This window comes from Ambystoma mexicanum, chromosome 2q (genome assembly GCF_040938575.1).
Source record: "Ambystoma mexicanum isolate Mex_15411 chromosome 2q, UKY_AmexF1_1, whole genome shotgun sequence".
Lineage (NCBI taxonomy): Eukaryota > Metazoa > Chordata > Amphibia > Caudata > Ambystomatidae > Ambystoma > Ambystoma mexicanum.
Genome location: NC_090924.1, coordinates 229,385,917 through 229,413,844, shown reverse-complemented (window position 1 = coordinate 229,413,844; position 27,928 = coordinate 229,385,917). Strand labels below are relative to the sequence as shown.

The window sequence follows — 27,928 nt, the reverse complement described above, 5'->3', positions numbered from 1 at the left end:
CGCAGTGCTGGTCACCAACCGTGTTCCCCATACACAAGGTTTTTGACTGAGTCAACTGTGTGTTGACATGGTTTATAATGAAAGGTTCGAATACAAAAGGATCGAATACAATACTTTCGAACCAAAAGGATCTAAAAAAAAGAATTTGAATGCCCGTTTTTTTTGGGTTTTTTGGGGGATCTCCCCCCAAACCCCTGTTTTTTTGGGGAAATACCACTAATTTTTCCAAAACGAAACAAAAAAATAAATAATACTTTGTATTTGTAACTTTGACAGGACACCTGTTGAACATAGGATGTGCCCAGCTGTGGCATGTACATGGTTCTATTGGCGTGTATTTATGGTGTCGGTTAAGTGGGTAGGACGCTGGCCTCTGGAACAGAGAGCAACGATGAGAGCTGGATTAGAGTCCTCCGCCAATATCTTTATGAACTGGCCTTTGTTTTTATTTTATTTTGTTGATTTCATTTACCCATTGACAAGTAATTTTTGCTTGGAGAAGCAATAAGCTTTGTGGCTTAGTAGCCAATTAATTAGACAATGTGTACTCATTTCAGAGTTGGAGATAGTCCCTCCATTTATCAGAATGCCATGGTTGTTCACCCCTTGACATCCAACGTTGTTTTTTGTCCTGGGTTTGTTCCTCCTCCCACCATGGGTTTCACCCCCTCTGATCTGTGTCTCAACTCTAGCCCCTACCTTGGGCAATGCGTGTCCTTTTGTTCCTTCCTGTCCTTGCTAGCTACCTTTTCACCAGCGTTCTGATTTAATTCTTGCTTCTCTCCTCATCTTCAGATGTTTCCTTCCTGCCTCCTCCTGATCTTTCCCTCCTGATTTACCCCTTCTGCCACCTCCAGATATTCCCTCCTGATATTATCCTCCTGCTACCTCCCACTGATATTCTTTCTCCCCTTCTTGTCTCCTGTCTTCATTGCTCCTTTTTGTCTCCCTCCAACCTCCACCAACTACTCTCCTAAATTGATAATCAACTCCAAACTATGCTTGAAACTATGTCCAAACACCCACACCACTCTTTACTAGGCAGTAGTTTAAAACACATTGGCCCTCATTACGATCCTGGCGGAGTGGGATACCGCCAGCGGTAATCGCGGCGGACCCGTCCGCCGTACTACGAGTTCCCTTAGCGCCATGGAGGTTTTCTCCGCCTGGTTTTACCGGGCGGAGAAAACCATGGCGCTAAGGGACCTCGTTGTTAATTACGCCGCCGTACTTTACGGCGGCGTAATTAACTCCTTCCCCACTCCCATTATACCCTATGGGGCAAGAATGGGAATGGGGAAGGGTAAAATGGGGATTGGGGATTTACCGCTCCGCCAAGGTCGGCATGGGGTGGTAAATCCGCCAACCCCCATGGCGCTATCGGCGGCTTTCCGCCATGCTCCGCGGTGCATTATGCACCGCGAAATCCGCCAGGGTCGTAATGAGGGCCATTGTTTGGGCTTGGATCGAGGGTCTGCTACTGTGCTGCCCGATTGTGTAGGGGTTTGGATTTATTTATTTATTTTATTGGGCATTTGTAAGGTGCTTATACATTAAGAAAATTGCGTTTCAAAGCACCCACTCGGCAAAGAGAAGGGAACGGGGGGAAAAAAACAAAACAGTTGAGTATGCAAAATACAAAAAGAAGTCCTACTAGGCCTTGTGAACATTGTCATTGTGCATGTGCAGAAGGAGAAAAAGGGAAAGGGGTAAGTGCCAGAGGATCCACAGAGGGGTGAGGTGCCAGGGAGACCGTTGTATGCAACAGGTAAGTGCAAGAGCCGGTTGTGATGGCAAACAGGAAAGTGCCAGGTAGTGATCAGTGGATGGAGGGGGGTCACCAGTCCATACAATAAGTGCAGGCCTGTGAGTGAGCACAGGCTAAGTGGTCCCCAAAGGCAAAAAGGTCCCCAAAGGCAAGTGGTGGGGGAGGGCGTGTGCTGAGGGTGATCAGTCAGATGCTCAGGACCCAGAAGGACACATAAGGGCCCAGGCCACCAATCACAGCTACTTTGGGATTTAGCACAGAAGGGAGAGGGGGAATCAGAAGAAGAGGAAAGTCTTGAGGTGTTTGTGGAACTTGAGGAGATATGGCTCAAGACAGAGAGAAAATAGGAGGGAGCCAGCTGAGGCAAGGGAACGGCTGGACGCTCTTTGCTTAGAGAAGCTCTTGACAAGCAGAGAGTTGGAACTGGAGGATCAGAGGTATCTCAAAGGGGAGTATTAGATGTGAGCAAATTGCAGATAGCGTGGTTCCCAGTCCCAGACAGCCTTATGAATGATGCAGAGGGATTTAAATGTGATCCTTGCAGCAACCGGGAGCCAGTGTACAGATTTTAGGTCTGGAGATATATGGTCCCTGGGCTTAAGGCCAATGATAAGTCTTGCAGCCCTATTCTGGATTATCTGGAGGGGGTGGATAGAGGAAGAAGGTGGATTAATGAAGAGGCTAATGCAGTAATCCAGCCTGGAGAGTACCAGAGCCCTGGAGACATTGAGCTTCTGGGGGACAGTGAGGAAAGGGAGGATGCCCCTGAGGCAGTAAAGTTGGAAATGGGCCTTCTTGGCAATGTCCAAGATGTGAGGAATGCAAGAGAGAGAGAGGAGTCAAAGATAACTCCCAAGATTCTGGTCTCAGAGGAAGGAGAGGGGGGCCATCGAGTGTGGCCAGAGTGAGGGGGGAAAAGAGGGAACAGCAGTCCCAATAGGAAGAATCTCAGTCTTGCTGGCATTGAGAAAGAGGTCATTGGAGGTACACCAAGACTGGATAGCGGACAGGCAATCAGGAATGACAGAGGAGGTCAGAAGAGATGCAGAGGGTAGTCTGAAGAAGAGTTGTGTGTCATCTACATAACACTGAAAGTGTGGTGAAAACGTGGAGATAAGGTGAATAAGAGGACCGAGATAGATGTTAAAGAACCATGGCAAAAGGATAGAGCCCGGGGGAACGCCACAGGTGGACATAGAGGTGGGTGAGGGGAATGAACCCAGTATAACCTGGGAAGGACAGTTAGTGAGGAAGGAGGTCCGCCAATCCAGTGCCCGTTCCGAGATACCAAGGGTATCATGGAGTTATTTTATGAGGAGGGAGTGGTTAACTGTGTCAAAAACAGAGGAGAGATCAAGTAGAGCGAGAACAGCAAGTGAGTTGGAGTCAGGAGATGCAAGCAATTCTTCATGGGTGTTCAGGAGAGCAGTTTCCGTGCCTCTGGATGCTGGGAATCCAGATTTATGGTCATGCAGGCAACCAACAAGCTCAGTATGCTGGGTCAATTGAGGGAAGACCAACTTCTCCAAAGGTTTCCAAATGAAGGGAGTGAGCGAGATGGGGCAGTAGTTAGCCGGACTTGAGGAGTTGCCAGAGGCTTTTTCAGGAGGGGGCGCACAAGAGAATGCTTGAGGGAAGAAGGGAAAGACCCAGTGGCAAGAGAATGATTGCAGAGGTCTACAAGAGCAGGGGCAAGGGAATCGACATTGTCCTTGATAGTTCTGGAGGAACAGGAGGAGACCTGTTTGGAAGAGACCTTTATAAAGCAGACAACTCTAGTAACCTTGTATGATGTGATAGGAGAAAAGGAGGAAAGAGTGGATGAGGGAGGAGGAAGAGCCAAGGGCGGCAGGGGGTTATGGGGAGGGGAGGATGAGAGAGAACTCAAAATGTCCAGAGTTTTAGCAGCAAAATGGGTGGCCAGTGCATTGCAGAGGGCCTGGGTAGGCAGAGGTTAGGTGGAGACTGCAGACGGATTGGCTAGTTCCTGGCAGATTTTAAAGAGATCTGCTGTGCTGTTAGAGGCTCCAGAGACGCGGGCCTGGATGTGAGCTCACTTCTTGGAGTGAATGGAAAGACGATATTGCCTTTGGAGAAGGCAACAGGCCAGTTTATCAGAGGATGAGTTTGAGGTCTGCCACTTCCGTTCAGCAGCTTTGCACTTGCGTTTCAGGGCTGCTAGACCAGAGTCATACCAAGTATTGCGCTTGGAAGCAGGTTTCAGATGGATCCTCATGACAGGGGCTAGGATATCAAGAGTGTGAGTGATAGAGAGAACTAAATTGTTGAGAGCAGAATCAATAGTTGAGTCAGAGGAAGGAGGGGTGGAAGGTGGTAGTGAAATCAGCAACTGACACACGCTTCATTGTACAGATGTCGGCAAACAAGGCTGCAGAGCTGGGGTTTGGTCAGAGGGGCGAGAGGTCCCAGCAGGAAGGAAAGGAGCCAACCAGGATATAGGGGTGGAGAGTGGAGTAGAGAGCAAGAGTTGAGAATGGATGAAGGCATCAAGAGTTCAGCCGAGTGGGTAGGGCCAGAGGGGAGAATAGAGAGGGAGAGAGAGATGCAGAGGTCACGGAAGAGAGTGGAGGCCGTGATCGAAGAGTATAAGTGGATGTTGACGTCACCTAGAAGGAGGAGATTGGAGGTCAGGAGAGAGGAGGATAAATCGGCCCATTCTGAAAGAAAAGAGGAGATAGGGCCTGGGGGCCTGCAGATGGTAGCAATGATCAAAGAGGAAGTGGGAGGGATGCCAAGCTTACAGACCCGGCTTTAAAAGGAAGAGTAGGGCTGAGTGGGTATGAGGGAAGAAGGGACCCACTCAGGTAAGATCAAGGCTACACCACCGCCAGTGCGGTAGGGACAAGGCTTTGAGATGATCTTGTAGCCACCAGGGAGAAGGGAGTCAAAAACAGTGACTGAGCTGGCATTGAAACAAGTCTCGCTAAGAGTGAGGACGTGGAGATCAAAGTCTTCAAGGAGGAGGCAAATGTCGGATTAATGTTTTATAGCAGAACAAGCATTAAGTGTGGCTAAGTGAAACCGGTCACTACCCTTAAAGGTTTTCTGATGAGTGGTACAGGGGGTGCTACACTCGTCAGAGGTGGTGAGGGAGGTTCTGAGACAGAGGAAGGAGGAGTAGCAGGTTCAGGCAGGAAGTTGAGAGATGCCAGGCACCAGTCAGAGAGGAGGCGATTGGGTTGAGGACCCAGGGCCATGACAGTGCTATTGTGATAGACACTGATGATAAGCCTGGAGGATGAGAAGCCAACCAAGAGAACATCCCATCTAGTGCCACCATTAATAAGTGAGGAAGAGGAAGGGGAGAGCGTGGAAATCAAGATGAAGAGTCCATAGATCTGTAGAGGGGACAGAAAAGAGGATGTCGGTGACGTGGCACTGGTGTTGGTGTCTGTGATTGGTAATACAGGATTACAAGAAAGGAGATCTCTTTTTAACTTTGTCCTTCAAGACGAAGTGAGAGAGGGGGGATAGGTGATTAGCATAGCAGTTAAAGTAGAAAGGAGAGGTGAGAGAGCCATAGAGGAAGGTATAGGGGGGAGTGGGACAAGAGTAGATACTGCAGAGGTACGAGATAGGTCTCCAGGCGTCCTAGATGCCGGAGGTAGTGGGTACTTAAAAGTACACCCAGATTTGACTTTGCCCAAGAGTAGTAAAATAGCACAAAAGTGGAGGTTGGGACTATACAAAAAGCACACCTAGATTTGACTTTGCACAACACCATTAAAATGGCACAAAAGTGGAGATGGTGACAATTTAAAAAGCAGACCTAGATTTGACTCAGGGGAAGAGCGCCAGTGCAGCATTAAGAGGGTTCGGCACAGTAGGTAGCCAAAGCAGGTAAAAAGAGATGTACAGTAGTAACCATTTCAGGTTGGAAGAGGACACCCTTAGCAGTGTGGCTGTGGGCTGAGGGATGCAAGAGTCAGTACTCTAATTGGCTTTTCTTAACTAGAGCCTGTGGACCAGGGGTGTTAAAAGTTTTATTGTACCAGCACGAGAACTGCGACTTGAAAAGCTGCATCTGCCATCTTGTAATGGGACTGAGTGTATTTCTGCACATGCACACATATGCTCTGCTACGGGTGAGGAGCCTCATCTGCTTTTCTGTGCACCATAACTGTTGAATGGGTACTATTTGCTGGAATGATGTTACCATGAAACTAGGCGTTCCCCGCATGCAGATGTTGCTTTGCAGGAAGTTGGGTGACTACATTGGGGGGTTTCTTGGCTCACAGGTGTTGCTTCCAGGGACGCTGGGAGACTTGGGGATCTCCTGACCGTCCCAAACAAAAGCACATATATTAAAGGATGAGTAGCATTTTGATTATACATGTGCCAGTCGCATGTGCTATGTTGGGGAATAAGTGCGGTGACCTGGCGATCCTATCATACCACCCCATGCTCATTTGCTCATTATCCACACTCTCAGGAAGGTATTCAGCCTCCAAGGTCACCACACTAAATATCCCCAAAATAAGGCAGGATACTTTATCACATTTCACCCCATTTTCTCTCGGACACCCCTGTGGTTCTGCCGTGGGTTGGTGGGGTAGGGGGCTACTTAAATAATCAACACATCGACATGCTGCTTTGCTTCTGACAGAAAATGACTGCCCGGAGAACAGAGTTGCACATGATCAGTGGCTAATGTGAATTACTACTGGAGGGATTATATGGCCCATTTAAAAGCCAAAGCCATATACTCAAGTTCAGTAATGGTATAGTGCTGTAATGGGGATGGAGTTTTCAAATGAGGAAGAAAATGGGCTGCTCTATCCCGTTTCAGACTTGAGAAAGTATTGCCCATAACCCTACTGGCGAGACATCCGTTTGCAGGATAAATGGATCATTAAAGTTTGGCATTAAGAGTGGAGATGGCAGAGGGAATTTGTCAACATCCTAAAGTCTTTTGTTTTTACTTTCGGTCTACTGGATGTGATTACATTAAGATCTTTTAAGCTGTTCGCATAGGAGTCTGGCAATAGTTGAACATTTTGGAATGAATTAACGGTAGCAGTTGACAAGGCCGAGGGAATCTTTTAACTCCTTTGTCTTAGGAGTCAGGATCTTCTGGATGCTTTCAGCTTTTGCTCTTTGAGCTTCAACTGTTGCCTTTCCAACTTGAAACACTTAGATATTTGACGGAGGACTGAGCCAAGTAGTATTTTGATGGATTGGCCTGACGCCCTGTATTCCTGAAGCTTTAAGCAAACAGATACAGAGGTCTCCTGTACTTGGTCCAATTCATATTGTACACCACAATGCCATCTAGTTAGGCTTTGCAGAAAGCTTGGTGATTCTGCAGTATGGTATCTTTGCACTTTTGAAGGTTGTTGGGGTCCTATGCAGCCCCAGGGGTAGGAGGGGGAATTGGAAAAGACCCATAGGTGTAACAAAGGCAGTCTTTTAAAAGGTGAAAACATTATCTGACTCCCTCCGGGGATCTTCTAAGGGGTCCCTAACCTAGCACTCCCCCAGGATTGCTCAATAGGAATCAACATTGTCTTGTGCTTGTAACAGACACCCTTGTCCGTTTTCTCATGCACCTGCTCTCTCTATCTCTTTACCCTGATCTCACTACTCCCTCCACCGCACCCTCAACTCTTCTCTCACTCGCTCCGCTCCCTCCTCCACCTTCACTCACACCCTCCGGTCATCATCCTATCCTCACTCTACCTTTCTGTCCCGCCAATGTTCACAATCTCTCTTTTCCTCTGGCCCTCTCCTCTCTCCTCACCCCTCTTCTCTGCCCCCTCCTCACCCCTCTTCTTATCCCTCTCCTTGCCACTCTCCACACCATATCCTCACTTCTCGCCTACATGTGATCCTCTATCTAGACCTCTGTGCCCTAATCTTACCACACTCTCTCCACTTATCTTTTCCAACTATCCCCCTCCTGAATCGCTCCACACTCACTACTCGCCCAGCTCCCACCTTTCATTCTCTCCATACCATCCTACCAGACACACATTGTATCACTCACACTCTCTCAATCTAATTCCCCCTACACTTGTCCCCTTCTCGCTCTTTCTTTCTCTCTGTCTCACTCACCTTTTACACCCCCTTCACCACACTACACTCAACTGGTACCACTCTTCTTCACACCTATACCTCACCTGCATTGTAAACCAACTCCACCAGCAACTCTTCAGCAATCCACTCCACTGCCCATCCTATGCTTGAACTCTTGGTCCGCTGTCACGCCTCCTGACATGAACCCTACAGCCCACACTCTGTCCCTCATTCACACTCTTCCTGGTTCTATCTCCCACCTACTAACATTAATTATAGTGCTCCCCTAACTATATGGGCTAATTTGTGGCTATTCTTTTCCCAGGGGTTGGGTCATGCAGGTGCAAAGCTTTAAAAACCCCTCAAACTTCTGCACCCCCTTCAAACTCCATTTGCTGAGTAGCAGCCAGGTTTTCAGGCTGCTTGTTTTCCTTGTGACTTTCTTCATGTGCTGCTGAGTTTTTCTTCCAATTCAGTTTGGGGAGCATTTCTGTCTCTTCTGTTCTCATGTAGTCTCTTCTCAGTCTCAGTCCATTTTGTGTTTCCCTACCATTCGCATGGGATCTTTCTGGGGTTGATAGGTTGGGAGTCTCATCTCAATTTGGAAAGAAAAAGCTGAATCCATATCATTTCTGTTTTCGATTGTCTTCCCCTGGTTCTGGCCCGAGTTGTCTTGGTCGCACCAAGGTGCATTCTGGGAGTTGCTGCCCTAAACATGATAAAGGAGAACGCTGCCCAGGACAAGTAATGGGAGGCACTGTTTGACAGAGGGTGGTACCGAATCAACAGTCAAGGCTAATGAGAGGGTTTCAGGAACTGCCCCTCTGCATCCCCCAACTTCCCTCGACCCCCATTTCTGGGACAAGGCTGGCTCTGGCTTTCACCCAGTTAGGTCTCCTGACCCAGCTCTGGAAGGGTCTCTGTTCCCCCATGACAGGTCCAGTCTGTTTGTATAAATAATTGCTGTAGAATCCTGAGATCCAACAGTGATGGCAGAACACAGAAGAAATTAGGGTATTATAGTTTCATTTAGATATAAAATATAGATTTTAGCTTCTTGAATGATGAGAATAGTTTATTAGTTTGTATAATATATTTTTATAAAATATTGTGAGATATTCCTGTGGATATTAGCAGATAGTCAAACAATCATTTGGTTATGATAATGCAGTGGTTATTGATCAAGTACTAAGCACAAACTAATAACACAATATAATGCAAATAATCTATAATATCAAAAATGTGAAATTACATTCTTTTGAAAGGAATGCAAAATCTCACAATCCCAACATTATGAATTCCAATAAGAGTGTGCAAAACAATAAAAAGGTGTGTTGTGTATTACTTCGCCTCTGATAGGATCTGGGCTGCTGACGACTGCAGATTCCGCTACTGCTGGGTGTTCCAACAACGCACTTTCTACTTCAAATGGACCAATGCGGTAGCTGAAAAGGAACATATGTCATGATAAGAAAGGGAGAAGTATATGCAGAATGCATAGAGTAACATAAAGGCATAAACAGGACCAGTAAGTCACTGAAATTTTCAAACTCTTAGTTCTTTTAATCATGCCTTTGCTTGTGGAGAAACACAATAGTGAAAATTTACCTTTTCTCATAGACAAATACGTTAATATCAAATATTTGTAAAGATCCTGATCATTAAGAGGTCTGTTTTCATTGGTGAAGTCACTGTGCTACAACTTGAAAATGACGTGAACACTCATAAGTGACAATATTTATTCCAAAAAGCAAGATTTATAAGCAACTCCATTAGTACTGAACACCAGGATTTGTGTGGCAATGTGACTCATCGCTGTAGCCGCAATGAGGAGTCTGAGCTGCAGATGCTTACGCATACACCTCAACTGTATATGAAGTCTGGAAGGGGATAGAGAGCAGATATGGATTGGCAAGGCTTAGAAGCTGCTTAGTGACAGTGAAGCACCAACTACCTTGCGCAGGGCAGCAGATAAGTCCCTCCATCGGCTCCTCCAGCCAACCCATGAGGGAGAGCCTTATCAGCCCATAACCAATGCCCCAACATATCGTATCCATGATACAGGGAGGGCACTCCAGACAGGCACAAAGTGCTGATTCACAGCTTTGGAGATGGGACCTAGATGACTTGACCAAGGGTGACCAAGGGTGGGAGCATGGCCACCCCAGAGGGGATGGTGGGGGGATGAAGGTAGGAGTATTAGTGGGAAGAGGGGACGAGGGAAAGTCCAGGATCATCCTTCTGGGAGGCATCAATGAAGGGACAGAGGAGCGATACAGGGAAGCCCCCAGGATACTTCACTGGTCTGCCCTCTTCTCTATTGTAGGAAGATGGGGACCCGATGCATTAGTCTTCTATATTGCTGCTTTTTCAAAATCTCTAACAAGTGGAAGGATTAGCCTTCTGGCACTCATCAACTTCTTCTCTTCTCAATCTGCCACCTTAGGTTCCTAGACTAATACAAGTAACTATTGTGTACCCCAGTCAGTGCTGGTTCATCAAATTTGAAACAGGTGAGGCAGACATGCCAGCTCCCAATTCGAACAAGGCATCCTAACGCCTCCCAATATGGTGTAAGCAGGTCGTGCCCACACCCAAATAATAATGGGTAGAAATGGTGCATTTTATAGCACAACTTTTCGAAAGAAATTGGAATAAAAATCTGCAGGATATTCAGGAAGTTCTGAACTGAAATTCTTAGCAAATTACAATTCTCCAAATTCCAGGCCTGCCACAGTAAAATGCAGCATTTAACTATAGACATGTCATTATGCCTGTGCTAGTTCATAAAATACAAATTGCCAGAAAACAACATAGCACTGGTTTCTAGTATATTCAAGGGTGCTGCCACCACATGCTAGTTGACTTACAATAAATGTCACACGAAAATGTCATGAAAGCATTATAAAATACAAAACAGTTCATCAGTCAATAACTCAAATTGGATAATCAGGAACTAAAAAGCATATACACGATTATTACCATGAATGTACATTTCATACTATGTGACCTTAAAGACTCAGTAGAATATATTAATTCATATCTATACTTCTGCCCTTATAGACAACGTTAATCTTGTGTATATTAGTTAGCCCTTACATGCTTTATTATCTTACTCCTGAAATGTAAGGCTTCTCTCTATGCCGGAATGCATTGCCAAAAGCAAGACTCTCTGATAATTGGGATCAGGTACTTTGTCGAAACTGGGTGTAAATTGGGCAGAAGAAAAGAAAATAGTGTAAATCTTCAATGATGGCCCCACAAAGGGGCAACCTGAATCATCATGATCGGACTACACAGATGCTACTGCCCTTAAGGGTAGTTTATGAAACCTTATTCTGGTGATGGGACTTCTCTGAGGAGATATACCTAGATGCCATTTATGGTGAGTATCATATGGTTACGATTTGAATTTATGTGTAACTCTTTATCTTCTCTTTGCTCAATTATGGCGCCATTAAGCTGTCTTTTTAGGGCAACTATACATGGTTTGCGAATATGCAATTCGTTACTAAAGTGACTTAGTGCATTTATCTTGATCAAATAAGACTTAATGGGCCGCATCATGAGTTGGGCGGTATCCCAGCGGTATTCCCGTCAGGATTCGGCCCGTGTTAATAGCGCTACCGCCAACAGTTCCAGAGCTATTAGTGCCGGATCACGGGTTTGGTGGAATGGTCCTTCCCCATTCCCCATTGGGCCCATTCGGGAATTCCCCATTCCCCATTGGACCCAATGGAGAAGCTGGGGGTAAATACTGCCAAACTAGTGTTTTGGCGGACCCTTAAATGCGGCGATAATAGCGTTACCGCCGCATTTCAGGGTTACCACCCAACTTGTGATGACCCCGAATATGTTGTAACCAGGGTATGGCCTTTGAGTTTGAGTTAGATACGCAGACTGAGAATAAAGTGTGTTAGTGCCTTATTAGAATTGTTCCACAGATGAAACCAAAGTGCGATCAGCCGTTAAAAAAGGGAGGTTCAGTTCCACGTAGGCAGCAAAATTGGATGGCAGAGCAAGGATTTTCTTAGAAAAGTTGTTTTTGATAACCTGTACACTGGTTAGGACCTAAAAGCCCCAGACAAAAAAGCTGTTTTTTGCAACAAATTTAGTCTTCTGTATTTTAAGGGCCATGCACACTGGTTGAGTTTCACATGATCTCATAAATCTGTATTGCATTTTTTTTTTAACATTGTACTTTGCACTGGGAACTACAGGAAAATCTGACGCCCAAATAGTCAAACCCAGAATTTTATTAAAATTCGTGAAAATAGTTGCCAATTTCCTTATTTGTTTCCCTGCCTGGAAAAACATAATGGCTGATTTTCCGGTATTATTTGTAAATCTAGGGAGTTCGAGGCCACCAGGGGGCGCGCAGGCAATGGCTGCCTGATCGCATCGCTCCCGCCGGATCCGGTCTTTCAGAGGGTATTGAGCCCCCCCCTGAGACCCCCCCGGAGGCCCACCTGCATTTTCCGGCCGAGCAACCCCCCGGGCACCCCCGAAGCCAAAGAACGGAGTCTGCAGACCCCGGGAAGCCCGAGATCAAGTCCCGCGTGAGCCGCGGGAAGTCAAGATACGTGGCCCGCCCGGCCGCAGAACCAGCAGGGCAGCAAAGCCTTCCGGCGCATTTCCGGACTACACGCGGCGAGAGGCTGGCGGAACGTAAGCCAGCCCCGAATGGAGCCGGAGACCAGCACCGGGAGCAGGGAGTGGAGACGGGACAGCGCGGACCCGGAGTAATCCCCCGTCGGGTCGCGTCGGAGGCCTTCTCGCACCTTCTGGCCCGGCCACTGCAGAGGACGGGCCCCTCCTCCCCCGCCGGAGCTGAGGATCCGCGGGCGGCGACCCCCATGGGGAGTCTTTGGATCCGTGCCGGAGACCGGAGGTGAGGGGGCGCGCTCGAGCACTGGCCCCCCTCCTGCCTCTAGCTGCTTCCCGGGTGAGTGGCCCCCGCTGAGGGACGGTGGGGCGAGTGCCCGCCCGGAAGGATCCCCCCCGCCCACTGTGGGGATCTGTTCTAATTGTACAGGGGACAAGAGCTGCGACCCCCCCGTCGTGGGTCCCGGAGCCCGGGTCCCGCAGGGGCGGCTGCTCCCGGGACCCCCCCGGGGGGAAAAAAAAAAAGCAAGGACGGACCCCGGCTGGCCACAGTGACCTCGACATAGGGTGTGAGGCCCCCGCCGGGCGACGGTGGGGCGTGTGCCCGCCCTCAGCTTGGTGAAGCTTTCTCCCCGAGGCGCGGGGCCCATCTCACGGGTGCGCCTGAGGCCCGTGCCGGGGAGGCCCACCTGCCCCCCTGACGGGGGCGCGATAGGCGGACCCTCCTGCCCTCGGGACATATACCGGATGAGCTGGAGAGAGACTTTGCAGGGGTACCGCTTTCAAGAAGCCAATAGGGGCAACAACGGTTTGGGCCTCAAAAGATCCATGGCCCAGTCGGAGGATACGGCTCCCCCCCCGTCGGCTATGGAGAGGGGCTTCGCCTCGATCCTACAAGAAATCAGGGACATGCGCTCTGACATAGCCCAGAAACTCGAAAAAATGGACCAGAGGGTGGAAAAGGTTGAGGACAGACTGCTTCAGGTCGAGACCAATCAATCCTCATCAGTGTCCCAAGACATACAATTTAAGTTGAGGCTGGAGGCCCTGGAAAAGAGAGACGAGGAGAGAGCCCGGCAGATGGACGATTTTGAGAACAGGGAGAGAAGGAATAACCTCAGAATCTTCGGGGTGCCGGAGCTGGAAGGAGAGACAGAGAGGGACGTCATCAGAGCAGTGCGGGACATTATCACCCTCCTATTTGCCGAAGAGATGACCACGGAACCTACGTTCAACAGAGTGCACAGGGCGGGGGGCAGATCGGGGGGCCCCCGGTCGATACTGGTCCGGTTCCACTACTACTCAGAGAAAACGAAGGTGCTGGAGGAAGCCAGGAAAGCCAGAGAAATCACCTACAACAATGCCCAGGTCTCAATATTCCAAGACCTTTCCGCCTACACGTTAGCCAAGCGGAGAATGTGTCGATCGCTCACACAGCTACTCAAGGAGAAGGGAGTGCGATATAGATGGGGCTACCCCTTCTCCCTGACGTTCGAATACATGGGCCAAAGAACCACCCTGGTCACGGAAGAGGACATCCGGGGAGCCCTGCTGGAATATGCGACGGACTCGAATGCCCGGAGGGGCCCGTCGGGGCCGGAGAGGGCTGGACCTAGTGGCCCGGCCCGTCGGGGGAAAGGAGGAGGCGAACCGGCGCACGAAAGTTCAGAAAAATGAATACGCCTTCACCAGCTAAAGACGGGGAACGGAGAGACCCGGATGACTGAGAAAGGGGTCGCAGCATACAGGTTGGGACAACTCGGTTCGGTGCGTGTGGTTGTACCGATTCCTACGCCCCGACGAACAGCAAGTATACGGGATGTATTGAAGGGGTGGGGCCCTGGGGGGCCCGGGGGGCTCAGGAGGAACAGCTTCCAAAGCGATCGGCCCGGCTAGGGGAGCGGGCTGGTGGTTCGGCCAAAAGCCAGATATGGCGGGACAATTTGGCTGGACGCCGGGGAGGGGGTCAACGCAGGAGTTGGGGGGTTTCAGTTTGGGGGGGGTCCGGGGGGCAGTTGGGGAATAGTTACAGGCCCTCCGGGAGGGGTGGGGAGGGGGGGGGGGTGCAAAGGATCCAACCATGGGAGTATCCAAACAAGGGTAGTGTAGGTGAGTCGACACGGAGAGTGAAGTTGCTAGATGACGGCTGAGGGTCTGCCGGCCCTGGGAGTGGGCACTCTCAATGTACGGGGCCTGAACACCCCCACGAAGAGGTCCCTGGTCTCTAGAGAATTCAGGAGGGCTGGTCTTGATATCCTCTTCCTGCAAGAGACTCATTGGGAAGGAACCCACGATGAGGGGGGGAGGTATAGGAGAGGTGTTCTGCGCGTCCCACGGGGCCAAGAAGAGAGGGGTGGCTATCCTTCTGGGGAGAAACGTGGGCTTTGTGAAAGAGGAAATAGTGAAAGACCCGGAAGGCCGATACCTGCTGGTACGAGGATCCCTGCAGGGCTCCCCGCTCACCCTGGCGGGGATATACGGTCCCAATGAGGGCCAGGCCCAGTTTTGGGAGGGGGTGGCGGAGAAACTCAAGCTCTTTGCCCGGGGGGGGTTGGTGGTAGGAGGCGATTTCAACATGGTTATCGACCCCGACCTAGACAGAAGGCGTGTTGGCCCTCAGCTTTCCAGGCCCACGGATGTGGACATGGCCCGGTCCTTCCGGATGGTTAACGCAGAGCTGGGCTTGGTGGACACGCTCCCCTCCCCCAGAACGGGTACTCCTTCCTACACATATTATTCGTCCACCCACTCGTCCTTTTCTAGAATTGACTACATCCTGGTGGACGAGTCCCTGCACTCGTATGTCTCGGGCCACAAGGTCGACCCCGTCCCCTGGTCGGACCATGACCTGGTTCGAACCACCATTGCAAGGGGCGGGCTAAGCGACCGCAGAGGGAGATGGAGATGTAACGACTCCCTGCTGAAAGATGAGGTCCGTGCCCAGGAGGTGTTGGAGGCTATTACGGAATTCTTCGAATTTAATGACAATGGCGAGGTGGGCCCACACACCCTATGGGACGCCTTCAAGGCCACAATAAGGGGCTTTCTCATTAAAATGAGCGCTCAGGCCAAAAGAGTGAGGGAAGCCCAGGAGAAAGCCCTGAGGGGGAAAATTGCCCAACTCCAACCGGTGGGGCCCTCAGCAGCCCCCTTGGATCACGGTCAGCTTGAATCGCTGACCGATTATCGGCTCCAGCTGCGAGACCTCCTCCTGCACAAAACGGAGCGAAGCCTCCAACTGGTCAAGCAGAAGTATTACGAAAAGGGGGACAAAGCGGACAGAATCCTAGCCTGGAAACTGAGGGAGGTCCAGAGGGAAAGAATGGTAAAGGCAGTGAGGAGTGAGGAGGGGACCATGGGCCATGACACTCCCCACATAGGAGAGGCCTTCCGGAGATATTATGAAAAACTCTATACCTCGGAATGTGACGGGCGGGACAAGGAGATAGAGGGGTTTCTCAACTCGGTCCGGATACCGGCCCTGTCCGGGGAGATGGCCGAGGGACTGGAGGGGCCGGTGACCGAGGAGGAGGTGGGTAACGCAATTAGCGGGATGAAGGCGGGGACCTCCCCCGGGGAGGATGGCTTCACAGTGTCCTTCTACAAACGGTACCGCTCTACTCTGGCCCCACACTTAGCTAAGGTTTTCAATGCGGTATTAGAGGGGGGGACCCTTCCGGACTCCATGATGGAGGCCATAATTGTCGTCCTTCCCAAGGAAGGTAAGGACCCCACTGAATGTTCCTCATACCGCCCTATATCCCTACTAAACATTGATGTCAAGGTCCTTGCCAAAATCATTGGGAAACGGATGGAGAAGATTCTGCCGGCACTGATCCATGGGGACCAGGTGGGGTTCGTAAGGGGTAGGCAGGGCTCGGACAACATCCGTAAAACTATAAACTTAATCCACCACGCCCAGAACTCCGAGCTTGACGCGAGCCTCCTCTCTCTGGACTCGGAGAAAGCGTTCGACCGGGTCGAATGGAGATATATGGAGCTACTCCTCCAGAGAATGGGATTCGGTGCACACATCAGGGGTTGGGTGACGGCTCTTTATAGAGCTCCGAAGGCCAGGGTACAAGTGAACGGCAGGCTGTCGGACCCCTTCCCCCTCTCACGGGGTACGAGAAAGGGGTGTCCACTGTCCCCCCTGTTGTATATCCTTACGATGGAACCCTTGGCCATAGCGGTGAGGTCGCACCCGGAGATCAGAGGGATAATGAGGGGCGAGGTGGAATTTAAGCTCTCCCTATTCGCCGATGACATCCTGGCATACCTGGTGGACCCCGGCGCCTCCCTCCCCCCCCCTCCTGTCCCTGGTGAACGCATTCGGGCACTTCTCGGGGCTAAAGATTAACGCTTCCAAATCGGTCCTTCTCCCCATGCGGGTAAATGACCCGGCTCTGGACCCCGTGGGCACATTTCATGGGATCACAGTGGGCAAGGTTTCCATACGCTACCTGGGAGTCCTCCTCACCAGGGACTTGTCCCAACTGTCCCCCGTCAACTATGACCCGGCCCTGGCTAGCATTACCAGGGACCTCAGGAGGTGGGGCTCTATGATCTTGTCCTGGTACGGCCGCATGACGGCAGTGAAGATGAACGTGCTGCCGCGCCTGCTGTATCTCTTTACCTCTCTCCCGTCCAACATTCCCGACCACCTCATGAGGACACTACAGAATGCGGTCCGAGAGTTTATCTGGCAGGGCAGGACCCCGAGGACTGCGAGGGCGGTTTTGACCTTGCCGAGGGAGGAGGGGGGGTTCGGCTTGCCTGACTTCCAGATCTATTTCCGGGCCGCCCAGTTGCGAGTCCTCCTGGAGCACATGAGGGAGGGGATGGGCACCTACTGGTCTTACCTGGAGGACATGGACGCTCACCCCCTCAAGGTACGCGATCTTCTCTGGGCACCACACAGGTTCATCCCGAACAGATTGAAATCCCATCCCACCTTGGGCGTTCTTTGGGCAGTCTGGAGGGAGGGCCCCCAGACCGCGCACCTAACGACGTGGCCATCCCCAATGTCCTCTCTCTGGGGACACCCGTTCAGATTAGGTAACAGGGGTTTTTCCGAGGCACAGGCATGGTCTGATTCGGGTCTAGAATGGGCGGGACAGCTGTTCCGGGAGGGGGAATTCCTGCCGTATGAGGACCTAAGGGACGCCATTGGGCGGGGGTCTCTTTCCGTATTTGAGTATCTACGCCTGAAGGGAATACTCGGCGACCAAGCATGGGGAGAGAACTTGAAGAGGCAGCTGACCCCCTTTGAGAAGTTCCTTGATATGGCGACCTCTAGAAAGGGAGCCGTCTCCGGAATGTATAGAATCCTCAACACTGTGAATTTGGTAGAACGGAGGGGCTTCCCCTCATATTGGAACGATCTCGCAGGGGAGGTGATTTCGGAAGACGCCTGGGCGAGGATCTTCAAAATTGCTTTCCACGGTAATTTGTTTACGGCAGATATGGAACATAACTTTAAGATTTTGCAGGGATGGCACAGGGACCCTGTGAAACTGTCTAAAATGTTTACGGCGGTGTCCCCCGATTGCCCGAGGGGCTGCGGCCAGAGGGGCTCACGAGGCCACATGTGGTGGCACTGCCCGAAGGTGCAGGCGTACTGAGCAGAGGTGAGGGGCTGGATGGCTGAGGTCACAGAGGAACTGCTTCCCCAGGACCCCCTGACGGTGTTGTTGGGCCTCCCGCCAGAGACCTCGGACCTCTACAGGTACCCCAGAATGTGGGAAACGATGCTACGGGCGGGGAGAGTGGCATTGGCACAGAAATGGAAGAGCCCGGAGACCCCGTCCAAGGCTGACTGGCTAAAGAAATTGAAAAACTTGTTTTTAATGGACAAACTAACGGCCATGGTGAACAATGATTCTGGGTCATTCCTTGAAGATTGGCAGGGGGTAAGGGAGGCCTGGGGATGGGATGTGCACTGATGCCTGATGGGGGGCTGAGCGGGGCTCAGGGGGTCTAGGCCGAAAGACTGTACCAAAAAGTACCAGGGACCCTAGGGACGGAATGGGCGCCCACGGCCCGGGGACATTCGGCCGACCGTCGGCCACCAAGAGCGCCGACGCTCACACTCACTACCAAAGTAATGGATGCAAAAGAAAAGTCCAAATCTCCCTATGTCATGGTTCGAGTTGGTAAAACGAGGGGTGGTGGGAGGGGGGTGTGAAGGGGGGGCGGTAGGGTGGGTGGGGGGGGGGAGTTTGTTGGGCAAGTGCATCGTGTACAACTGGTGATCACATATGTAGCCTGCTTGTTATATTATTCAAAATGCCAATAAAACCAAAGTTTAAAAAAAAAAATCTAGGGAGTTCATTGAGGATGTATACTGCATGATAAGGAGTTGAACTCGATGAATGACAAAGTATACAATGTATTGCTGAAATAATCCAGGGTGTTCAATAATGCCAGGCTTTTGCTTAAATATTTCAGGATTTTGCTGTGTGATGTTCAATCAGCCACTCTGCTACTTCTTAAATAGACTATTATAGTCTAGAAAATGCCAGAGTGCAATTCGGTTTGTCAGACTGTCAGTAAAACATTCCCCAAAATATACGATAACCTCATATAATTCAATTGGGGACTTGGGGTAAAATTCCACATCCAAAACCATGTTCCCTATGGAGAACCAGGCTTAAAAGCTACAAAACATTTAATAATGTTGTTTGTTTCACTCTACAATATGTTATTAACTCAAGAGTTTTCATTCTGAGTCTGTAAAGGCAAAAACAATTATATTGGAAATTATATATAATCTTTTTAATAAATATTCATGAATACAGAAAAAAAGTTCAAAGGATTTTTATATGCAATTATTCATAACTTCTGTGAAATAAACACTACAATTAACAGTACACATATAGTTGGACAAAATAAAACTAAATCATAAACATGTGGCAGATAACAAACTAAATAATACCAGCCATACACAACAATGTCATTGATGAGGTTTATTTATTTATTCATTATGATTTGTTTTCAGTTCAAAAAGAACTTTAACAAAAAGAGAAAAAGACAAATTATTCATATTATCATCATCAATGACAAACAACAACAATGGCAATAATAACGTTGGTGTTAACAGTAACAATTTTGTCTTAAAATTATTTAATGAATTTAAAATAGATCAGACCATAATTTGTGAATAAAAAGGCTACTGAAAACACAAAGTACAAACAACGCTACAAAAAACGAAACACTTTTAAGTCAACCTAAAAACAAATTTCCGTTTTCAATTTTCTAAATTTTCAATGTTCAATTTAAAAGCTACAATTCCTGAATTATCAAAATAATGTGTTCACCCACAATTACAATTAAACAATTCAAATAAACAATTTAAATCCTTAAAAGACCCAAGGGTTCCTAAAATTCATAAGAAATACATATAAATGTTCAGGACCTCATTACTCTTTACAAAAACGACCCCAGTAATTCTTATACTTTGACCTAGATCCTCATACAGTCACTGGTTCAGAGCTTTCAGAGGCTTTTCCACATAGTGCTATACCCAGTAAAGTGCAATGTGCAATGTGTCTAATTCGGAGTTAAGGTAATATATCCAAAAGGGCTCGGATTTGATCGTGTCATAGTTGTGTACAAACTTTTCGAGTAAGCACATATATACCAAGGCCAGTAGCCTAAGCACATGCTTCGCCATTTCTAGGTGGTTAGATAATTTGCATAGATGACAAAACCTCATCTTGTAAGGAATTCCTAGCTGCGACCACTGAAGTGTTAATAGAGGGAAGTCGCACCAAAAAATGTATTACAGCAGGGCTCAGAATTTGGAGCAAATAGGACTCTGTTTTCATGTAACGGTGAGACACCTGTGCCATCGCATTATATTTGTGTAGATTGGACAAGTGAATATAATTTGTATTCCAATCCCACAAGTTTGCTTTACTATAAAGACAGGTCTTTATTAAATCAAAAATGGTCCAGAATTCTGTCCGCGGCACCCAATTAATACTTCAAAAAAAGTCTAAATTTAGAGCTTTGATGTTATTCCTGTGTCCACCAATTTCATACTCATACTTATTCCCCAGCTCCTTCAGAAGCGGGCACTCAGGAGACATTCTAGATTTCACATATAGTACCCCACTCTTCTTGAGTACTTAAAGAGACAATCCCCAACTCAACTCTTAAGTACTCCATGGGAGTTGTTGGTGGCAGATTTAAAGCCTTGTGCCAAAATAAACCCTCCAATCGATTTAGCCACCCGGCATCCTTCATTGTGAGCACCTTAAACCCATCCGAAATAATAGGACAAAAGCATTGCTTATAAAGAGTTTAGAGACCCTCAATCATGTATCCCTCTGTCTTCATTGCAAACTTATGGAGGAGATGCGTGAGTTGCCATGCCTTACTTATTTTGGCCTCCTTTATACATGAGTAGCAGTTGTCATTGCTCATTTCTAAGCCCAGGCAGGTGTAACTATCCAAATAATCAACACTTCCCAGCGTAGAAATCATTTTATGCCTATGAACCATTTTACCTGTAAGCAACATGCTTTTAGTCTTGATGATGTTTATTACAAGTTTATTTTCTTGTGCATAATTACTTAGTGTGTTTAAGGTATCTCTCATACCTCTGTACATGTGATCAAACATCACTAGTTCATCTGCATACACCATGCTGCCTACATGTTTGTTTCCCAGTTTAGGCGGGCAGTTGGACTTGGCTAAAAATTGGGAGGAGATCCATTAAGTAAAGGTTAAACAGCAGGGGAGCCACCACACAACCTTGCTTGACTCCCCCGCTGATTCCTATCAATCGCGGCACACCTCCTTCATTGTCCATCCGCACCCTAGCCAGAGTGTTCATATACAAAAGCTGAATGGTGTAAACCAGCCAATCTGGGCACCCGATGTTCAACACCATTTGCCAAAGTATCGCACGATCAACTCGATCAAAGGCTGCATTGAAGTCAATATAGGTCACATATAGGGATGGTCTAAATTTACCTACTGTGCCCTCACAAACCAATCTAACATCCTTACATTATGTGTTGTAGATGAACCGGGACGGAAGCCTGTTTGATATGTTTTGAGGACTCCTGATGTCTTCACCCAGCCTTGCAATTCCTTTAACAAAAGGGATCTGAATAACTTGCCTGTTACATCCAAAATAGACAGCAGTCTGTAGTTGTCTGGCATTTTTCTGTCTCTTTTCTTATAAATCGGCACCAAAACAGACTGCTGTCATGAGGACGACCCATAATGCTCTATGCAAAATCTTTCAAAGAAAAATAGCAAGATTGATGAGGTGTAGTAAATTCAATCAATCCGTTCTGTTCAGCACTTTTTTGGTGTAATAACACCCTTTAAACTCACAATAAATAAATATATACATAACAAATATCATAATTAAAACAGACAAATAAATACAATAAGTCATACAAATACGGAGTGATATATTAACATCTATCAGAGACATTTCACGTTACTACTCATCTAATAATAAAACCATTTTGTGCATAATTGCCAAGATTGAAGATTGCCAAGCACTACACTTAAAAGGAATTGAGAATGTTGCCATGTCCCGCACTTGGATAGATTTATGAACATTGGCCTGTGCGGTATCTGGATGGTATTGTGAGGGTTGGTGAGTGCCACTCTCAGACTGAATTGTATAGGGCAGCAAGTGCTACACTTAGACAGAACTGTGAATACTTGCATGTTAAATGTCACATAACCCACTAACCAATATAAACTCTAACTCTCTGCATACTTAAACTCACACAACCATCTCTCGCACAACCAGCTGCACGCACTTCACACTGCAACAACACATAAGCCGCACCAACAGCACACGCGGACTGACACTGATCCAATACTCTCATCAAAGCTTAGCACCCGGTTGAAGCTGCCAACAATACACCATTACTCTCACTATCCTACGCCCTCTTCACCTTTTAACCCATCCCACCTTCTCATTTACAGATCCTCCAGAGCGCCTCCACTTTAAAACAGGTTTATAATCAATGATTGCCTAAGAATCTAATAATCCAGTTTGTAAGTGAAATCGAAAATAATGCAAGTAAAATCGACCTAGGGCAATGACCCAAATAAAATCATTCCCACAGTAAATCCCATGGAGACAGTCTAAATCTATGTATAAAATGCCCAAAAAGAGTTAATCGCAAACTCTCCAACTTAGTACAATCAAGAGTCAAGTGTTTTAAACACTCAGTACATGTTTGACAAAAACGACCTTTTGGACAATTGAGGCTTTTCTCCTTCCATAAAAATCCATTTTCTAAAGTGGGAAGAACATTAAACAGAAGCATAAGATAGATCTTGCAAATTTCCATGGAAATGTATGGGGCAGCGTTGCCTGCTTTGCGATGATTCCGTACAAGCTCCTTACATCTTTTGTAGGCACCTACATTATCACAAGTCTGCACCCAATGTTGGTAATACCACTGCTTCTTGCCCACGGAAAGATCTACAATTATATCGACTAAATAGAGGGATATCTTTCCCAGACAAACCCTACAAATGTGTAAAGTTGAGTTGACAACCTTAAGATTATTAGCTTCCATCACCCATTAAATTGAATTTGGAGGAGGATGCATACGTTTATTGCATAATAGGAGTCTTTTCCATAGTACATTAGAATGCAGGCCCAACTCGAAACTTATTATAACCATTGATACTGATTGTGGAAGACACAAAGTGCTCCTCCATATTACCCCTTCTATATAGTCTAGATTGTATTCACTCAACTGGTGACGTAGTTTTAGCCCTTAGTAAATACTAGGAATCACTTTCGCCTCATAGAACTTAATCACAGGTATGAGTGAGAATTTGCCAAAGCGATTACAAAGTGCCTTCAATTTGGCGCATCAATCGCTTGGCTTTAGCAATTAAATACTAAATAAGAGATTTTTTTGCCAGACAAACCATAGATTCGGAAGCCCAAGTATTTAACATTAGTTACTTCTTCAATACTCTGTTGATTAAACCGCTAGGCAGAAGTACCGCCTGTTCTCCCTGCTTGTAATACTAGTACATTTGTCTTGAAGGTATTGATTGTTAAAAAATTGTCTGCTACATACTGTCCAAAGACCAAACAAAACTGCAATTATCCGTAGATAAGTGCACACCCTCCTATGAATCCATACAATTAATGCGTAAAAAATGCTGCGTAATTCCTTCCAACACAACGACCCCATTTAATAGGTGTATGCTTTAGACACAAGGCAGCATGTCGGAATTCATTTATTTTATTTATTTAATCATATTTTGATCATAAAACACATTTACAAAAAGGCATATCGAAGACATTAATAACAAATCTATTAAAAACCAATGATCAAAAACACACATTATTGTCACACCGACAAAAAAGACTCACATCTCGCATATCAATCCGCACATACTCTTTCATCCCCATACATACAAAAAACACCACTCGTACTTGTGCAATACACGCAATCCTGATAGTTCTGTTCTGTGACTCAGAACATCCCATCTATTTGGGTTGGTATCTTGGTTACTCAGAGGTGCCTATTTAACAATTTTAAGAGAGTAAAACACTGGGTAGATGTTCAACATGGTTACTCATGAACACATATCAATTCCCACATTTTGTCTATGTAAAACCCAAGTTAGAGCCAACTCTGAGAGGAGTAGGCTCTATGGTGTTGTCGACTTGAGTTTCGGGCAACCAGAGCGGTCTGTACAATTTCCGTCTGGTGCACCTCATCAGGACATAAACATTACAAATAGGGTTGAGAGGTCGTTAGAGGGCCATCCAAGATGGCCGCTTAGGTCAGAGCTCCCTCGTAGCCCCGCATCAATCCTGGAAAATCCTGCGGATCCTGGTGTTACTGACCCCCAGTCTGCCTGTACACGAACTGCTGATGTCCCCAGCTATGCCATCCCGAAGTTCTGTGTAAAATCGGAGCTCCCAGCCCGAGACTCGGCCCGAGAGGCCCGGCTGCCGTGACTCGCGGGGTCGGCCACTCGGCCCCGCGCATCAAGAGCTGAGCTCCTTCACTGCGGAGCCCGACGCGCCCCCCCAGCCACCCACGAGACGGGGGCCCAGTATCCTGGCAAGGAGTCGACAGCGGCCCGGGGAGCTCGCGTCGAGCAGCGGAGGGCCGGCGGGAGATCCTGACCACTCCCCTCCCCCCGCCTGGAGCCATCGCCAGAACGGAAGAGTCGGCCGTAAGACGCCAGGGCCTCCCCCACGCCAGGAACCTGCACCTGCGGCTCCGGCATCCGGCTTCCCAGCCGAGGGCCGTGGAGCGACAGACCCCGGACGGCGGCCAGCGGCCCAGCAAGAACCCCCAAACCCACCTAGTGGCGACGAGCGAAGGGGCCGTTCCCGGGGCCCTCGGAGGTAAGGAGTGGTGAGGAGACGGCGCTGTTCCCCCCCCCTCCGCCTTCGGGACTCGGCGGCGGCCTCACCCGCAGTGGCAGGGGCAAGCAATCAGCACAGCGCCCCCCGGCAAACCATTCCGCATACACAGACGACCTGAACCCCACCACTTGGGGTGGAGCATCCTCCCTCCCGCGGACCAACACTCTGCCCTGTACTACAAAACAGGGGCACAAGGAATTGTCCAACACTTCGCCCCCTGAATTAGGAAGAGCTGGCAGAAAGCCTCTGTAAACATCTTTGACACAAGCCAACGAAGCGCCTCAACAGTCAACCCCTGCTCGCATAGCGGGTAACATACTTCCTACGCCAGTCTTCCACTGAAACCCACCAAGGGGGCTGCGCTAACAGTGGAAGAGCACAGCGCACGACGTAATCCGCCCCCCACCCCGCATTGCTGATCAAGCACCACATAAAACCAGCCGCGGCCCCCTCGATCTGGAGGTGGGTCCCGAGGGGGTTCGAGGCACAACTAGACCACCTGCAACCCATTTTCGATGCTTCCATTCTCACAGCCAAGATGGGAAAAAACGATAAATCTCAGAAGAAGCTAAACTTTGAGAGTGGCCCGACCCCCAGAGCCCCTCACCACCCAGAAGATCAAGCTTCATCGTCCGAATGCTCCCACCAAGATGAAGTGGCTGAGAACCCCTTTGAAATCAAAGAAATCCTCCTTGACTTAAAAGCAGGCATTGGCAGCCTGAGTAACAAAATGGACGGTCTCGCGTCCAAAGTCGATCTCATGCAACACCGTATGGACTCCCAGGCCGAACGCCTAAACGAGATGGAGCAGAGGGTGTCAAATCTCGATGACAGTTCGGCAACCCTAACTAATAGAGTTTCGCAGCTGGAATCGCAAATGAAACTAACCCCCGCAAAGTGCGAGGACCTCGAAGGTCGGTCGAGGAGGAATAATCTACGGATAGTCGGTGTGAGAGAACATCAAACGCAGGAGAAAATGGAAGATCTCGTGGAAGCCTTATGCATCACTCTATTCGGCCGCGAAGCCCTATCCTGCCTATTCATAATCGAGAGAGCCCACAGGATTCCCGCGACAAGACCTGCTCCAGGGGCTCCCCCTAGGCCCATAATAGCGAGACTGCTGAACTACAGAGATCGCAACTCCTTGCTCCGCCTCGCCAGAGAAAAAGGCGAACTGAGCCACGACGGGGACAAAATCCATTTTTACCCTGACTTCTGCCCGGCAGTACAGTCACAAAGGAAAACATTTGCAAGCGTCAAACAGAGACTCTGCAACAGCCAACTGCCGTATTCCATGCTTTACCCAGCACGCTTAAGAGTCCAACACGAGGGAAAGGTCCAATTTTTCCAAATCCCAGATGAAGCAAATTTGTTCCTGGACCGTCTAGGGCTCCCGGATCAGAATCAGGCTCGCCCCAGACCACAAAGAGATAGATAGAATCCCCAGGAACCCTCCTTAAACGGTTGGACACAGCTGGACACAAGACCCGGCACAGCAGCATTGAGTGGGCCAGACCATTACAGCAGCACAAGTCGGGGCTGGGACACTTGGGAGACCCCGGGTGCCCCTAGCTCAGCTACTGTTAAGTTACTGTTAGCCTGAGTGGAGTCTGCCCGGTGAGGTGTGGACCACACGTCTCGGCATGGCGACTCCAAGGGCCGTTTTGGTTTGGGGTTGGGAAAGTCGGAACCTCCCGGTGAGCATGTTCAGTGTTGCCCACCCTCGGGAGAGCTACGTCTTGGGCCAGTTGGGGATTGCCGAAGTTTGAATATTACAAAGTTAATGGAGAAGTTCAACGCCACCAGTTCCCGATTGTCCCGCTCGCCGCCTGCTCCCTACTCGCTGCCATATTCATCATCACATCGTGGCTCCCATCCCTCACATATAGACCCAGCCAGCAGCTCTGGCTCAACCAGACCACGGCCGCCCCGCTGAATCAGAAATGAGATCCGAAATAAAAGCAAAGTTGCCCCGTTCAACGTTTTAACATGGAATATAAGAGGAGGTAACATCGCGGCTAAATCTAGGAAAATTCTGCACTATCTCAGACGCTTCGATGTAGACGTGGCCCTGATTCAAGAGACGCACTTTACGCCGGGGAGAGACCGCCAGTGGGTCAAAAGCTGGGGCTGCCACAGATACTTTTCATCCTACTCCACGTACTCGAGAGGAGTTGCGATCCTCATACACAGGCGGCTCAGTTTCCGACTACTGCACACGGCAAAAGACAAGGAAGGCAGAGCACTACTGGTGAGTGGCATCGTCGCAGGTCAGAAAGTGACCTTTGTCAATTCATATGCTCCGAATGTGGATGGCCCTGACAACTTCGGCTGGGTGTTGACACAGCTCTCTGCGCTCGGCCCGGCCACGGTTGTCTGGGGCGGCGACATGAACACGGTTATGGACCCCACGAGAGATAGATCATCAGCCATACATCAACCAACCTCAAAAGCTGCTCTCCAGATAAAGGAAATCTGCAAAGCATTTGATTTACAGGACACTTGGAGAGTCTCCAATGGGGAAAGGCGCGAGTACACCTTTCATTCTACAGTCCATAATACAAGCTCCCGAATTGACTACTTTTTTACCTCAACTAACAGCCCCCTGGCGTGTGGCCGATGCCACATCCACCCGAGAACACTCTCGGACCACTCGCCAATCTTCCTTAAGCTGAAGCCAGCTAGCCTCACCCCACCGCTACAACGTTGGCGCTTCAAACAGGGATCACTGCGGGACGAGGTCTTTGCCTCCGAATTAAGAGAGGAGATTGACGTGCTCTTAGAAGCCAACCTGGGTTTGGTCCCCTCGGCAAGCATAATTTGGGAATCCTTTAAATGCTTTATCAGAGGAGTCTGCCTTGCCAAAGAAAATGGCATTCTCAAGCTCATTAGGGGCGAGCTTGCAAACAGCGAAAATAAATTAAAACAGCTTGAAACTCAGAACGCGAACAAAGACAACCCGGAAGCTGCAGCGGCATTGAAGACGGAATTGCAGAAATTCAACGACGCAGCGGAAGGTGAGGTTAAATTTCTACACCGCACCAACCAAATCTGCCAATGCGGCGAGGGCCAGAAACCAGGAGCTTTTCTGGCAAATCTAATTAAAGCCGACAATAAACAGTCCCAAATCG

The 27,928-nt window shown here is 48.7% G+C and overlaps 1 protein-coding gene across 5 annotated transcripts in view; it reads right to left on the bottom strand.

Moving 5' to 3' along the window:
* Positions 1-27,928, bottom strand: part of LOC138569309 (acyl-coenzyme A synthetase ACSM3, mitochondrial-like) — a 770,966-nt gene that overhangs the window by 57,147 nt on the left and 685,891 nt on the right. For all 5 annotated transcript variants that reach the window (XM_069647172.1, XM_069647174.1, XM_069647173.1 and 2 more), the window contains one exon: positions 9,150-9,249. In XM_069647172.1, the coding sequence (XP_069503273.1) occupies positions 9,150-9,249 (100 nt within the window). The remainder of the gene's footprint in view (positions 1-9,149; positions 9,250-27,928) is intronic.